At 35.7% G+C, this 12,459-nt stretch overlaps 1 protein-coding gene across 11 annotated transcripts in view; it reads left to right on the forward strand.

Moving 5' to 3' along the window:
- Positions 1–12,372, forward strand: part of LOC126858195 (band 3 anion transport protein) — a 29,293-nt gene extending 16,921 nt beyond the window's left edge. For 9 of the 11 annotated variants that reach the window (XM_050608320.1, XM_050608314.1, XM_050608321.1 and 6 more), the window contains 8 exons: positions 2,238–2,415; positions 2,513–2,594; positions 2,801–3,175; positions 3,997–4,687; positions 5,221–5,283; positions 7,400–7,997; positions 8,120–9,212; positions 9,289–12,372. In XM_050608320.1, the coding sequence (XP_050464277.1) occupies positions 2,238–2,415; positions 2,513–2,594; positions 2,801–3,175; positions 3,997–4,687; positions 5,221–5,283; positions 7,400–7,997; positions 8,120–9,212; positions 9,289–9,958 (3,750 nt within the window). In that variant the 3' untranslated portion in view covers positions 9,959–12,372. The remainder of the gene's footprint in view (positions 1–2,237; positions 2,416–2,512; positions 2,595–2,800; positions 3,176–3,996; positions 4,688–5,220; positions 5,284–7,399; positions 7,998–8,119; positions 9,213–9,288) is intronic. The other 2 variants (XM_050608323.1, XM_050608324.1) reach the window with 2 other exon arrangements.
- The last annotated feature ends 87 nt before the right edge of the window (positions 12,373–12,459 follow it).

The following is a 12,459-nucleotide window of genomic DNA, read 5'->3' on the forward strand; positions in this document are numbered from 1 at the left end:
TTGCAGTTTCAAAATATCTCTTAAATAATTTAATTTTCTCTGAAGAGAAAAAAAGAAATTGTCAGTGTATAAATATATATATATATATATATATATATATATATATATATATATATTCCTATAACATTTCTATAAGCGAGATATAATGAAAATTATTCTTTCATCCAGAATGTACCGTTGTATAAGGCACAATAATGCACAAGAGATAAAGTCATCATCCGACATCATTTTACTTCTCTTCCATTTTTAATTTTATAATAAAATTATTATCAAGAACGTTGCGATCTAGATCTTGCATGAATAAAATTTTTTTAATAAAAATCATTAGGACAATATTTTTTTTATTAAAGTTATTAGGGCAATATTTGACATATTATATTCTCTTAATATTATATTTTTTCTTTTTTATTGTAAAAAAGTGGACATATTATGTTACTAATATATCCACGCTGAAATGCGGAAATAATATTGAAAGAAAGTCTGCTCTCAAATTTCCAACGTAATCTCGTTGCAAAAATAAAGCACTAGTTGATGAAACCGCGTGATGAAACGCGGCCCTATTCTTAGTTTAGTTTTACCTTAGCTAGTTTAGTTTTACCAAGTTCTTGGTAAAACTGACAATTCGCAAGAGAGAACTTGGCCAAATGACTCTCGCGTCATTCGTTTTGATAGTCGTGCCTTATGACGTGCCAAATTAATTCGATACTGTTTCGAGATTTGTTCGTGCAATAGAGAAGATTGTTATATATATATATATTTTTTTTTTTTTCATTTCCCCTTAATATTAAAACGATTGATGGAAAAAAATATTTTTTTATTCAAAATTGAAATTTGTATCGAGCATCGGCTTAATTTCTTACAGTAAAATAATTCTACAAATCTAGTTTTGTCGAAAGAAAAGATAAATATATCTCCAAGAGCGACATTGCAGATCAAGCACGATACAAAGCCAGTTTTCTGACAATATGTATAATGAAATGCGAGATCGATTCTCTCACAATAGCTCTTTGGCTATTGTGAACAAGCGTTATGCGCTTGACCCGGACAGATATATGCCGGCGATGTATTTTTAAACTCGTATGAGAAAGTGAAACACCGAAAGAATGAATTTCAAAAAATGAATTTCCATTTTGCAACAAGATTGATAATAAATTGTACATAATTAGCGCATAGTAAATTGATTGCATAAAATGAACATAGTTTATTTTAACCCAGACAGTATAAGAAGATCAAAAGTTATCTTAAAAATGTAAAGGATAATAAGAAGTCTTTAAGTTGTTTTTTAGACGTCTTTTAGAAATATGTTTTGTCTGAGTAGATTATCGAAGATGATTTATAGATACGGAATACAAAATGTAACGAATGAAATTATGAGTCAATTGCAATTCTAAATGTTGAAATGTCTGTTCCTGAAACATCAATTTCTCGCATTGCTAATGGCACCTACATATGCATGTAAGATGTAAAGAATCAGAATGCATAACGTAGGTACATAAAACATTACCATCACTATATCATTCGACGGCATTGTCTACAATTCTCTCAGAATAGATCGATAATACATCTGTCCAAAATATAACACAGCGGTTATTCTCAAAGGTACCCTTCAACTTCTTCGTACATTGCATAAGTGAAGTAGCAATTAAATGCGCTTAGTTGCCTCTCGTGTAGGATGTTCCACAAATAGAATCCCTTCTATTGAAAGAACATTTCAGAATCTGACAAAGGAAAGAGATTAGTGAAAACAATCTCTTTTTATAAATGTATAAATTTTTAACGAATGCGTGATGCTTTTTCAATAAACGATCTAAAATTTAACAGTATTTCATCATGTCAAGGAACGTCATACATCAAACGACTTTATGTAACACGTAACAGATCACGTACATAGAAGAAGAACAAGATATAAAACTCTCTCTTCACTTATACAATATTAATCTCGAAAGAATATCAGAAGTTTTTTTGTGCAATAAGCGAACAATGCTATAAATATTATTCCTTTTTAACAGTATCGTGATAGCGCGATTTTATTGCAGCATAAAATGTGCGACAAGAAGAATAAGAAAGCGATATATTTACGAATTTCGAAGACTTTCTTTACGAAAAGTGATTTAATATCTTATCCGCACGACATTGAAGGCATTGTTCCTAAAATCGCGTAATCATTAAAACAATTTAAAACGATGAACATATGGTTGCGATAAATATCAATTTATACCTCTATTTGACATCTCTAGATCGATGGGCATGGCGCGGAGATGGGACCGGAGCTCGACGAGGAGATGGAAAAGGTGTTCGCGATGGACACCGCGGAGAAATTTGACGTAGCCCGGCTCGGTTCGCCCTCGGAATCGACTGGATCCGATCGAGATCGCGATCGCGGACCACCGCGATATAGCGATCGCGATTTCAATCGTGAGTTGCATCTTTTTTCCATTTTTTTTTTTTGTATTTTTCTTTTACTTTTCATTGTCTCTTTCATCTTTCAAAAATCGATTTTTTTTTTTTACAGAACATCGAAAAAGAAGTTATCCTCATCCTCACATGCCCCTGAAAAGCTTACATTCCAGATCTATGCGACGGCATTTTTCACCGTAAGTTATATAGTTCCAAATAAAAACTAATGTTCGACAAAATCTATCCCTTTTCAAGGCTATTTGGAGTACCTTCCTAAGATCTGATTTTAATATTTTATTACATTTTGAATTTAACGGTCAAAATTCGATTGAATGCACGCAGGAATTTTTCGCCGAATATTAACCCAAAGAAGAAGAGTTTATGTTTTCTTAATTGTTCTTAGGGAAGGATCAGAAGAGAAGGATCACAGCAATGTCCAGGCGAAGAGTAATAATGAGGTTCAGGAGGTCGATGGGACAAATCATAACGGATTGCAATTAGCCATCGCAGCCGAAACCGAGGTCGAGATCGATGAAGAAACAGCGGAGGAAATTGAAAACATAAACAGTAGTGAGAGCGAGGCACCAATCTCAGAAAGAGCAGCTTCCGGTTTCAGCGATAGCCCGTCCGTTGGTAGCCCGAGAGTACAATTCGAGAAAATCAAGGAAGAAGATGGATCGAGCGCACAAACGCCGGAAGTACCGACGGATGTTGCTCCTCCGAGCGGCCTCCATGAGGAAGACCGAAAGTGTCGACGGCATCAAAAACACGAACATAAGTAAGTTGATTCGATATGGTTTTGTGAAGAGAAAGAACAAAGAGAAAGAAAAAAAAATAAAGAAGAAAAAATCTTGATCTTTTGAATTAACTGTTAGCGCCAAATGATAGTGTTTTTGCTATTTAATAATAATAAAATAATATCTTGAAAAATGATGATAAAATATGCAGGTAAAAATATATAACTTCAATTTATATAATATTCCGTGTCTACAGATATTACGTGCGCAAAAAACCGGATTGTCCTCGATATTTAAATGAAAATTAATATCTGACAGTCGTATTTCAAGTCACAATTGGGCTCATATATTTGCACTATTTGTATAAACCATGCAATTATGAACACGAAACGATCGATCTTTTATCGTGCCATCCCGAGCTAGATTCGGGGCGCAACAATCTCGGTACGGAATGGTACCGAGCGGATAGTTCGTTAAAGATTTATAGAGTTTGTGCTGAAAAAATGTACATCGGCGTTTAATTTAGATAGGACCAGGGACTCTTTTTAATTGTTTGCACAGATAAGAAATCTTCCCGCGCGAATGAGAACTTTATAATTTATTTGTGGCACGAAATAAATTGAAGTTAATATACACTACAAGAAGATAAAGACCAATTAAAAAGCTGCATTATGTGTATAAATGCATGCCACTATTATCATAATAAGAATTGGTAATTTTTGCCACTATTTGATGTTTTGCTTTTCTTTTTGGAGTGACCAAAAATATCAAAGCTCTTTCTTTCCTTTATAAAAATTTAAGTGTGTGTGTGTGTGTGTATTCTTCTACAAAAATACTAGGCTGACCAACTAACTTCTTCCAGACGTCATCACTACAAGTCTCGCAAATATTCCCTGCAGGAGGATCCGCAATGGCGGAAACGATCAGGGGCCGGTGTGTCAGACATATCGAGTTTACTGACTCGACGCGTCAGTGTCCAGCCAGAGGAGGCGAGCACTTTGCAAGAGCTTGACATCGATGACTTGGAATCACATCGGAGCGATGATCCGCGTGGTATGCGTCGGCATAAAGCCGCCCATTCTATGATGGTGCAAATTGGCCGACGCAAAGAGGGCGGGATCCCTCTCGATACTTTTAAAAAGATGTACGATCACTCGCCGCACGAGGTGTTCGTCCAACTGGACGAATTGCACGGTTTGGGCGAGGAACGTGAGTGGCGAGAGACTGCCAGGTGGATCAAATACGAGGAAGATGTTGAGGAAGGCGCAGACAGATGGGGCAGGCCTCACGTGGCTTCCCTCAGTTTTCACTCGTTGCTGAATCTCCGTCGTTGCCTAGAGACCGGTGTAGTCCTTCTCGATTTGGAGGAAAAAGACTTGCCCGGGTTGGCCTATAGAGTAGTCGAGCAAATGGTCATTGAGGAGCTGATCCTGCCCGAGGATAGACCAGTCGTGATGAGAGCACTGTTACTTAGGCACAGACACGTGCATGAACATGAACGTGGTTTCCGATTCGGCGGCAAGAGGAGTTACTCCAGTTACACTAGTCTTCAGGTAATTCAGGATTTAGCGCCAATGTGTGTGCTGTGTACGTTTATCATGCGCGCGAAAGCGATTCCGATTAATCTTGATTAATCGTAAGGCTCGCTTCGAAATTGCTTAGAAAGTAAATAAGTATCGATATAAAAATGAGGGAATCGTGATAATTAATCAATTATTCAACTAGGTAATAATCGTATTTACAGGCTTTAGGGTTGCAAAAATAAACATAAATTAGATTCGACGAGAGTTCCAGCTCAATTTTTGCTATTCCAGGCTGATGCAATCCTAAGTTTGCACGTTTCTAATTTCGTAACCGAAAAATAGATAGATAATCGCGATGATAATGGATGTCAAAATGCATTGTGTCGCATAGTTGTGCGTTGAAATTTAGAAAAGAAATAAATTTTGTACGTTTATTTCGCGGTCTATGGAAATGTTGAAGACCCCCCTGCGAGGACAATGTGTTGCGCGGTCAGTAGTGAGTAGTCACAGCTGGCGGTAACAAAAAATAGGCTTGACTGATAGTGTGCTAATTATTTCCACAGTCCATCTGGCTGGAGGAAGAAGATGCTGCGCGGGAAGCCGCTGAGAACCATGTAACCCAACATGTAAATCTCTCGTTTCCCGAGATTCACACAAACGCAGTCTTTTTTTTCTTATTACTCTATAGTCCTTCATCCTATTTGTCCCCGCTCTTTTCATACAAATATTTTCCTATTTGTTAAAGTAAACCCGGCATGAGTTTACGGAACAAATCAAATGTATATACTTATAGATTTAAAAAAATTTTTTTCTAAAAGCATAATTGTATGTATATACAATACAAAATAACAATTTATTGGATCAATATTTTTTATCAATACTTTCGATTTTAATTTAATATATTTTCTGTGTATTTTATATGTCAATTATCTCGACAATGTTACAGCACCAAATTTATATATCATTAGTTATTATGTCATTAACTTTAATAGACAAATCGATACATACCAATAAAAAAAAATAACATTGATTAGGATAATCATTGGAGTAACATGTTATAATATTTATATTTAGTGTACATAGTACACTGTACACTGCAGTGTGTCGAGAAGAAGCCGAATTTTAATTTTTTCGTTAAAATTAACAGCATTATGTAACATCTAAAGGATTATATTTAAACATACATATCTGTTCGACTATCTATCAAAATTTGATCGAAATTAGATAAGTAATTGTGCATTGTCTAGCATCTATCGTATTCGCCAGATTTACCATATAACTATTTTCTATTTCTAAGAATGAAAATGACGATGCAAGGAACATTGTGTACAATGATGTTTGAAGCCGTGCCGTGACGTTAGTTCAATGTACCCAGCATTGTATTGATGCAAAAGAAATATATTTCGAATAAACATATTGTAATTTTTGATAATGAAAATAATTAATAGTTTTTTTTATGCTTTTTGTTCAAATAGTTCGGTTTTTTATCGACACAATCTATATATAAAATTCATCTTAGTCTTCATAATATTTGCAACAATTTTGTATGATTAAAACTGATAAAAAAAATTCATTTATATTGATTCAAATTTTTAACTTTTTTAATTATTTTGATAATAATAAATAAATGCCACGGTTTTATTTTGTGATTTGAAAAAGCCAGATCGCAGCTCATTCTTAAAGCTTGCAGTTTTTCCATTGTTACGTCCGCGGGTGTCTTCTTAGAGGCTTACTTAGTACTGATCCTGAAAATTGAATTCTAGAAATTTTCGTGTAGTACCCAGTCTCGTCGATCAATAACGATAATTTAAAATGCTTATAATAATGTATCCCGCTTCTCTTCATTATAGGGGCTTTGAAACCTTATATTATCTTTATATAATTTATTTATACTCTTTTCTTCCTAATTTTCTGTATTGAAGCAAATCACGAAGATATGACGAATTTTCCCGACATCGAATAGTTCGTACGAACTATTTTATGCATCATAATCTCGAAGATGAATTTCTCAAAAAAGTTGAATCGTATCTTCGTGTATGTATTATTTTACTTTCGTGTATTAATTTATACTCATGAGTACTCTATGGTGATAAGGCGATAAGTTTTTTTTTCAGTTTTTAATTTGAAATCAGTATTTTTAACAGTGTTTTCTTATTGTGAGATAGTTTGTCTACTTCTCTCTACGCATCATGAAATGCTAGAAAGCAAACATGTTTTTTTTGTTATAGTATATTTTTTTTATTCTAAACTATTGAAAAGCTCAATCTCAGCTTGTTATTCCTTTGTAGGAAATTTATCATTGTTATATTATTTTTGAATATTTTATTTTTTCATATATTAGACAATATCATGAAATTAGATGAACAAGTATCATTGTATTGTTAAGAAAATTCTATACATTTTATAATTTGGTGGAAGAATCAAATTGTATTTGCATAAATCAAAAAAAAATATATATATATTTCTACCCTACAAAACATATCTCAAAATAAAGGTGAACGATGAAGTATTATTTTTTATAGATATATTTATCGATTTTTGAATTAACAGAGAATATAACATTCACTTGTTTATTCTTCTACTTGATATCCAATTATTTAATGATACAAGTGTTATTCTAATTTCAAGATATTGAAGCAAATAATATATAGACTTTTCTCATGAAAAATCTATATAGTTTTTCTTTGATGAAATCAAAGAGTTCTCAGATAATTTTTTAAAAAGTTTTAAAATACTCAACAGAATTTGCACGACGCGAAGCCGAAGATCATATCATCGAATCTGGCGCTCGACAGTAATCATCACACCGCGATCGATATAAAGGAGGAGTTAACATACATGAGTAGCAGCGAAGACCTAAAGAAGAGTCACAACGACTATATTCTGAAGAGGATCCCGGCTGGTGCCGAGGCGACGGTTGTTCTTGTCGGCGCCGTCGACTTTCTAGATCAGCCGACAATAGCTTTTGTGCGATTGGCCGAAGGTGTGCTGATGCCGTCCATTACAGAAGTTACAATACCGGTCAGGTTTATGTTCACATTGCTGGGACCAAGAAATGCGGACCTGGACTACCACGAGATCGGTCGTTCCATCTCCACGCTAATGGCGAACACATCATTTCATAAAGTTGCTTATAAGGCGAACGAAAGACGAGAGCTATTATCAGCCATCAATGAGTTTTTGGATGATTCGATCGTACTACCGCCCGGTGACTGGGAGAGGCAGGCCTTGTTGCCATTCAATGAACTCAAGGCGAAAAGCGAAGCTATCAGAAAGAGGAAGGCGAAAGCGTTAGAGGAGAAGAGTAAGCCAGTGCAAAGCGAGGCAGCTGTAAAAAAAGGTAATTTCTTCTTTTAAAATTCGATAAATGATGATCGACTCGTGTATTTTCTAATTCTTGAAATTTATCTTGTCTTCTTTATTATGTTTTTATGTAACTAATCGCTCCTGTTCAATGAATAGCTCTTCTAGCTGGCGAAGAGGAAAAGAAAGATGATCCATTGCGACGCACTCGACGAATGTTTGGTGGCCTCATCAATGACATCAAGCGTCGCTATCCTTTTTACTTGTCCGACTTTACAGACGGATTAAATTCCTCCTGTCTTGCGGCGGCTATCTTTATGTATTTCGCCGCATTGTGCACCGCTATTACTTTTGGCGGTTTAATGAGCGATAAGACGCAGAATGTGATTGGCATTTCTGAAACCTTAGTTTCTGGCTCGTGGACGGGCGTGGTAATGGCTTTGTTTGCAACTCAACCATTGGTGATTATCGGCACGACCGGTCCCTTATTGCTTTTTGACGAGAGCCTATACGCCTTTTGCTTGGCGAACAATCTCGAGTTCCTTACTGTACGGGTATACGTTGGCGCCTGGATGGGCATAATCGCCCTGGTAATTGCCTGCGTCGAAGGTTCGGTTCTTGTGCGACTCTTCACACGTTTCACCGAAGAGATTTTCACCGGATTGATCTCTATCCTCTATATCGTTGAAACGTTTATTAAACTCTATAACTACTTCATGCGTAATCCACTTCTCCACGAGTACAGCTTTGGTCCGGATGCCAACAATACCATCTATCCGCTCTATGCCGTCGAAATGAAGGTAACTAATGCACCGTGGAATAAGACCGAAGAGAATCTGTACTTGGAGAATCCCCGCGAATTAATACCAAGTCGCGACGCTGCCGGATTGTTGATCAATCAGCCCAATACAGCTCTGATGTGTACTATCCTTTGTCTCGGTACTTTCCTGGGTGCTTACTACTTAAGGATCTTTCGCAATAGTCATTACTTGGGTCGTAGCGCCCGACGAGCCTTCGGAGACTTCGGCGTGCCCATCAGCATCATCGTTTTTGTCTTGATCGACTATCTGGCTATGGTAAAGACAGAGAAATTGCTAGTTCCCGAAGGTCTCTCTCCGACCGTACCTGGCAGAAGTTGGTTCGTTTCTCCGACTGGCTTTGAAAAATCTATTCCTGTTTGGATGGCTTTTGCGTGCGTGATACCAGCTTTGCTGGTTTACATCCTTGTGTTTATGGAGACTCAAATATCAGAGTAAGTAAATTTAAATCTCCCAATTATCAGCTGTACTTGTTTTCAATTAATCAATTACATCATATCTGGTTCGCAGATTGATCATCGATAAGAAGGAACGCAAGTTACGTAAGGGTAACGGCTATCATATGGATATTGTGGTAGTTTGCCTAATGAATGTGGGATGCGGTCTAATGGGTGCGCCCTGGTGTTGCGCCGCGTCGGTGCGCTCCCTCACTCATGTATCCGCCGTGACTGTGATGTCGCGTACCCACGCCCCCGGCGATAAGCCGCACATCGTCGAGGTGAAGGAACAGCGAGTGAGCGCCCTTCTGGTCGCAATACTGATAGGCGTAAGCGTGCTGATGGCGCCACTATTACGCCGAGTGCCGATGTCCGTCCTGTTGGGTGTGTTCCTCTACATGGGCATCTCGTCAACGAACGGTGTGCAGTTGTTCGACCGCGTAAAGCTGTTTTTCATGCCAGTCAAGCACCACGGCACAGCAAACTACGTGCGGCGCGTGCAAACTTACAAGATGCACGTCTTCACCCTTATACAGATTCTGTGCCTAGTCGTGCTGTGGATAGTCAAAAGTACAAGGGCTGCCTTGGCTCTACCCTTCTTCCTCATCCTGATGATGCCGTTGCGCGCTCAAATGAGCCACTTCTTTACCGCGGCGGAGTTGCGCGCCCTTGATAGCAAAGGACCCGAACACGAAGTCGAAGACGAGCTCGATTTTTATGAGGAGGCTCCGTTACCTGGTTAGACTGTGCCTTAATCGACATGTCTTTTTCTCTCATACTCTTTCTCTAAATTCGTCTGTCTTTTCAACTATTTACTGGTATACCTGCCTCATACATCAGGGTCTCCTAAAGTGTCTAGTGCCAGTCAGAGAGTACAGAGTTCTATTTTCATCAGATTGAGATGTATAATGTTCTAATGTTGGGTTTACTGATAGGAAACTGAAAAGTGATATCCAATGTATTTTAGATAAATGATAGCGTCGAGAATATCGACAATTGTAAGAAATTATTGGATTTTTTTGTGAATTCTTAGTTGCACAAATCTTTCCGCAGATTCTTGTTTCTATTCTACTTTCTTAATTTTTGAAGAATTTTTGAAGCTTGCTTCTGCAAATTTTTAATCTCTCATATATATTTAAATATGCATATAACTGACATTCTACGGGCTTTTAATAAATTCTTGCTCGCGCACATAACATCGCGAATCTTTAAACTTTTATTACAAATCATTATTTTACAATTTTAATTCCAAAAATTATAGTATTTTTATTTAACAATTTTCCAAATTTGTAGATGCACGAATATTCAATTATATTCTTTGATAGCTGCTTTAATTCCGTCTATATTTATGCAGTTTTTTTTTTATCGCAAAGCTGTGTAAAAAGTTTCATTATAGTAAAGCAATTATTCATATATGCCTAATGAATGCTTGGATATGTTTACGTTCTTGAAATTAAAAGAGGAAAGCCTCTGAGTGCCTCAAGTTTGATCGTCCGATGATACAATGCTCAGGAAAAGTTAATGTAATGGCACGTAGAAATAGTGCCAAATCGAAATGCGTTATGGGAATAAGTTTGGCTAGGTGGTGTAATCGCCGAAAAATAATCATAATTCTTACAAATATTTTTTCTTCCTCTTCCTCTTCCACAAATATTTCTTTGATCATTCAGAATTCTATACATCGTACAATTAATATCTCAGATTCTTAGATTCTGCGATACATAAAATTTTCCTCTCATATTTCTTCACTTATTCACAATTGCTTCGCAATGCACGTCCTTTATTTATTTGATATAGAGTAGAAAACTTTCAATCTTCTATTAATACGCGTTTTTACAAATACGAGATTCTGTCGATTTTCAATATTCCATGATTTATGATGACTTAATTCATATTTTAAACCTTTATAATCCGATTAATCCCATTGTTTTCGCAAACTTTTTTACATTCTTAAATCAATTTTGATTTCTGATTCTTATTTACATATAAATGTACGCTATTTTTAAATTCATAAGTACTTACACATATGTACCTGCATATTTTATTATGCACGCGCGTATACGAATAATTAGACACTGTATACATTCATATATACACACGCAACTCGTATATCTCATTGACTTGCACAGGTACTTACATTCTGCGAGAGTATACTTAAAGATAGGCGATTTCTTGCATATGAATACCATATTTTTATATCTATAGACACGCATTTTACACGTTCAGATTTTCAATTCCGTAAATCTTTATGTGGAATAGATCTTCCATTAGATTTACGGACTTTTCAATGAATATACGAGTCCTGCAACGACCGGAATTGCAATATTTTATTCTGTTTGACTTAATTTCTAACGTGCTGCACTCGAATCCTATCAAATCATATCAATAAATTCATAAAACATATATTTATTCATGAAATACTATAATTTTAATCTACTTTTACGTAGGAAATTCAAAAGAAGCGTGTGCGTGCTTCCTAAACAATCGATAATGCTATAATTGAGCGGTTCGGAGCCTATAATAAGCAATAAGGCTGGTGAAAGAAATAGAAGGCTATAATTAATTGAACAAACTATTTTCAACTCTAAAATATATATATATATATATATATATATATATATATATATACATACATACATACATATATAGATGATAAATTGTATTTTCATTCTCTTTAGAGTATGTTACTGAATCTCTATAAAGTCGCTTATATCGTGGGATATATTGATTGTTAATTAATAGTAGGATAGAGAGAGGAAAAACGGAGAAACCCTGATACTCTCTTAATCATTGTGATAGCAAGCAGAATTGCTCGAAAATCAAGACGATATTTAGACCAGCACTTTAATGTTAATAACAAACAAGTTTGTAATGCAGATTCTAATTAGTGAAATTTAATCAATCATCGTAAATATTAATGAACACATGTGTATGCGAATACATATACACACATCTGCATGAGTTACTGTATGGTATTATGTTGTAATGAAGGCGAATTGTTGCGGAGCGATAGAGCAATTGTAAATAATCTAATTAATGTACAGTATTAAAAAAAAAAGAAAGAAAAGAAGTAATAATTAGCAATAGGCTCTCAGTAGCTGATTTACCTCTTAAATTTTAGCGCGACTTAAGGAATAAAATATATATTTTAATTGCACTCTGCTGTTTCATATTTACATCATCCCAATTTTCCGTTACGAAGTCCTTTATAATGTAGAATTTTCTACTTTTATAATGTAGAAAA

The sequence above is a fragment of the Cataglyphis hispanica genome, chromosome 24, assembly GCF_021464435.1.
Source record: "Cataglyphis hispanica isolate Lineage 1 chromosome 24, ULB_Chis1_1.0, whole genome shotgun sequence".
Classification (NCBI taxonomy): Eukaryota; Metazoa; Arthropoda; class Insecta; order Hymenoptera; family Formicidae; genus Cataglyphis; species Cataglyphis hispanica.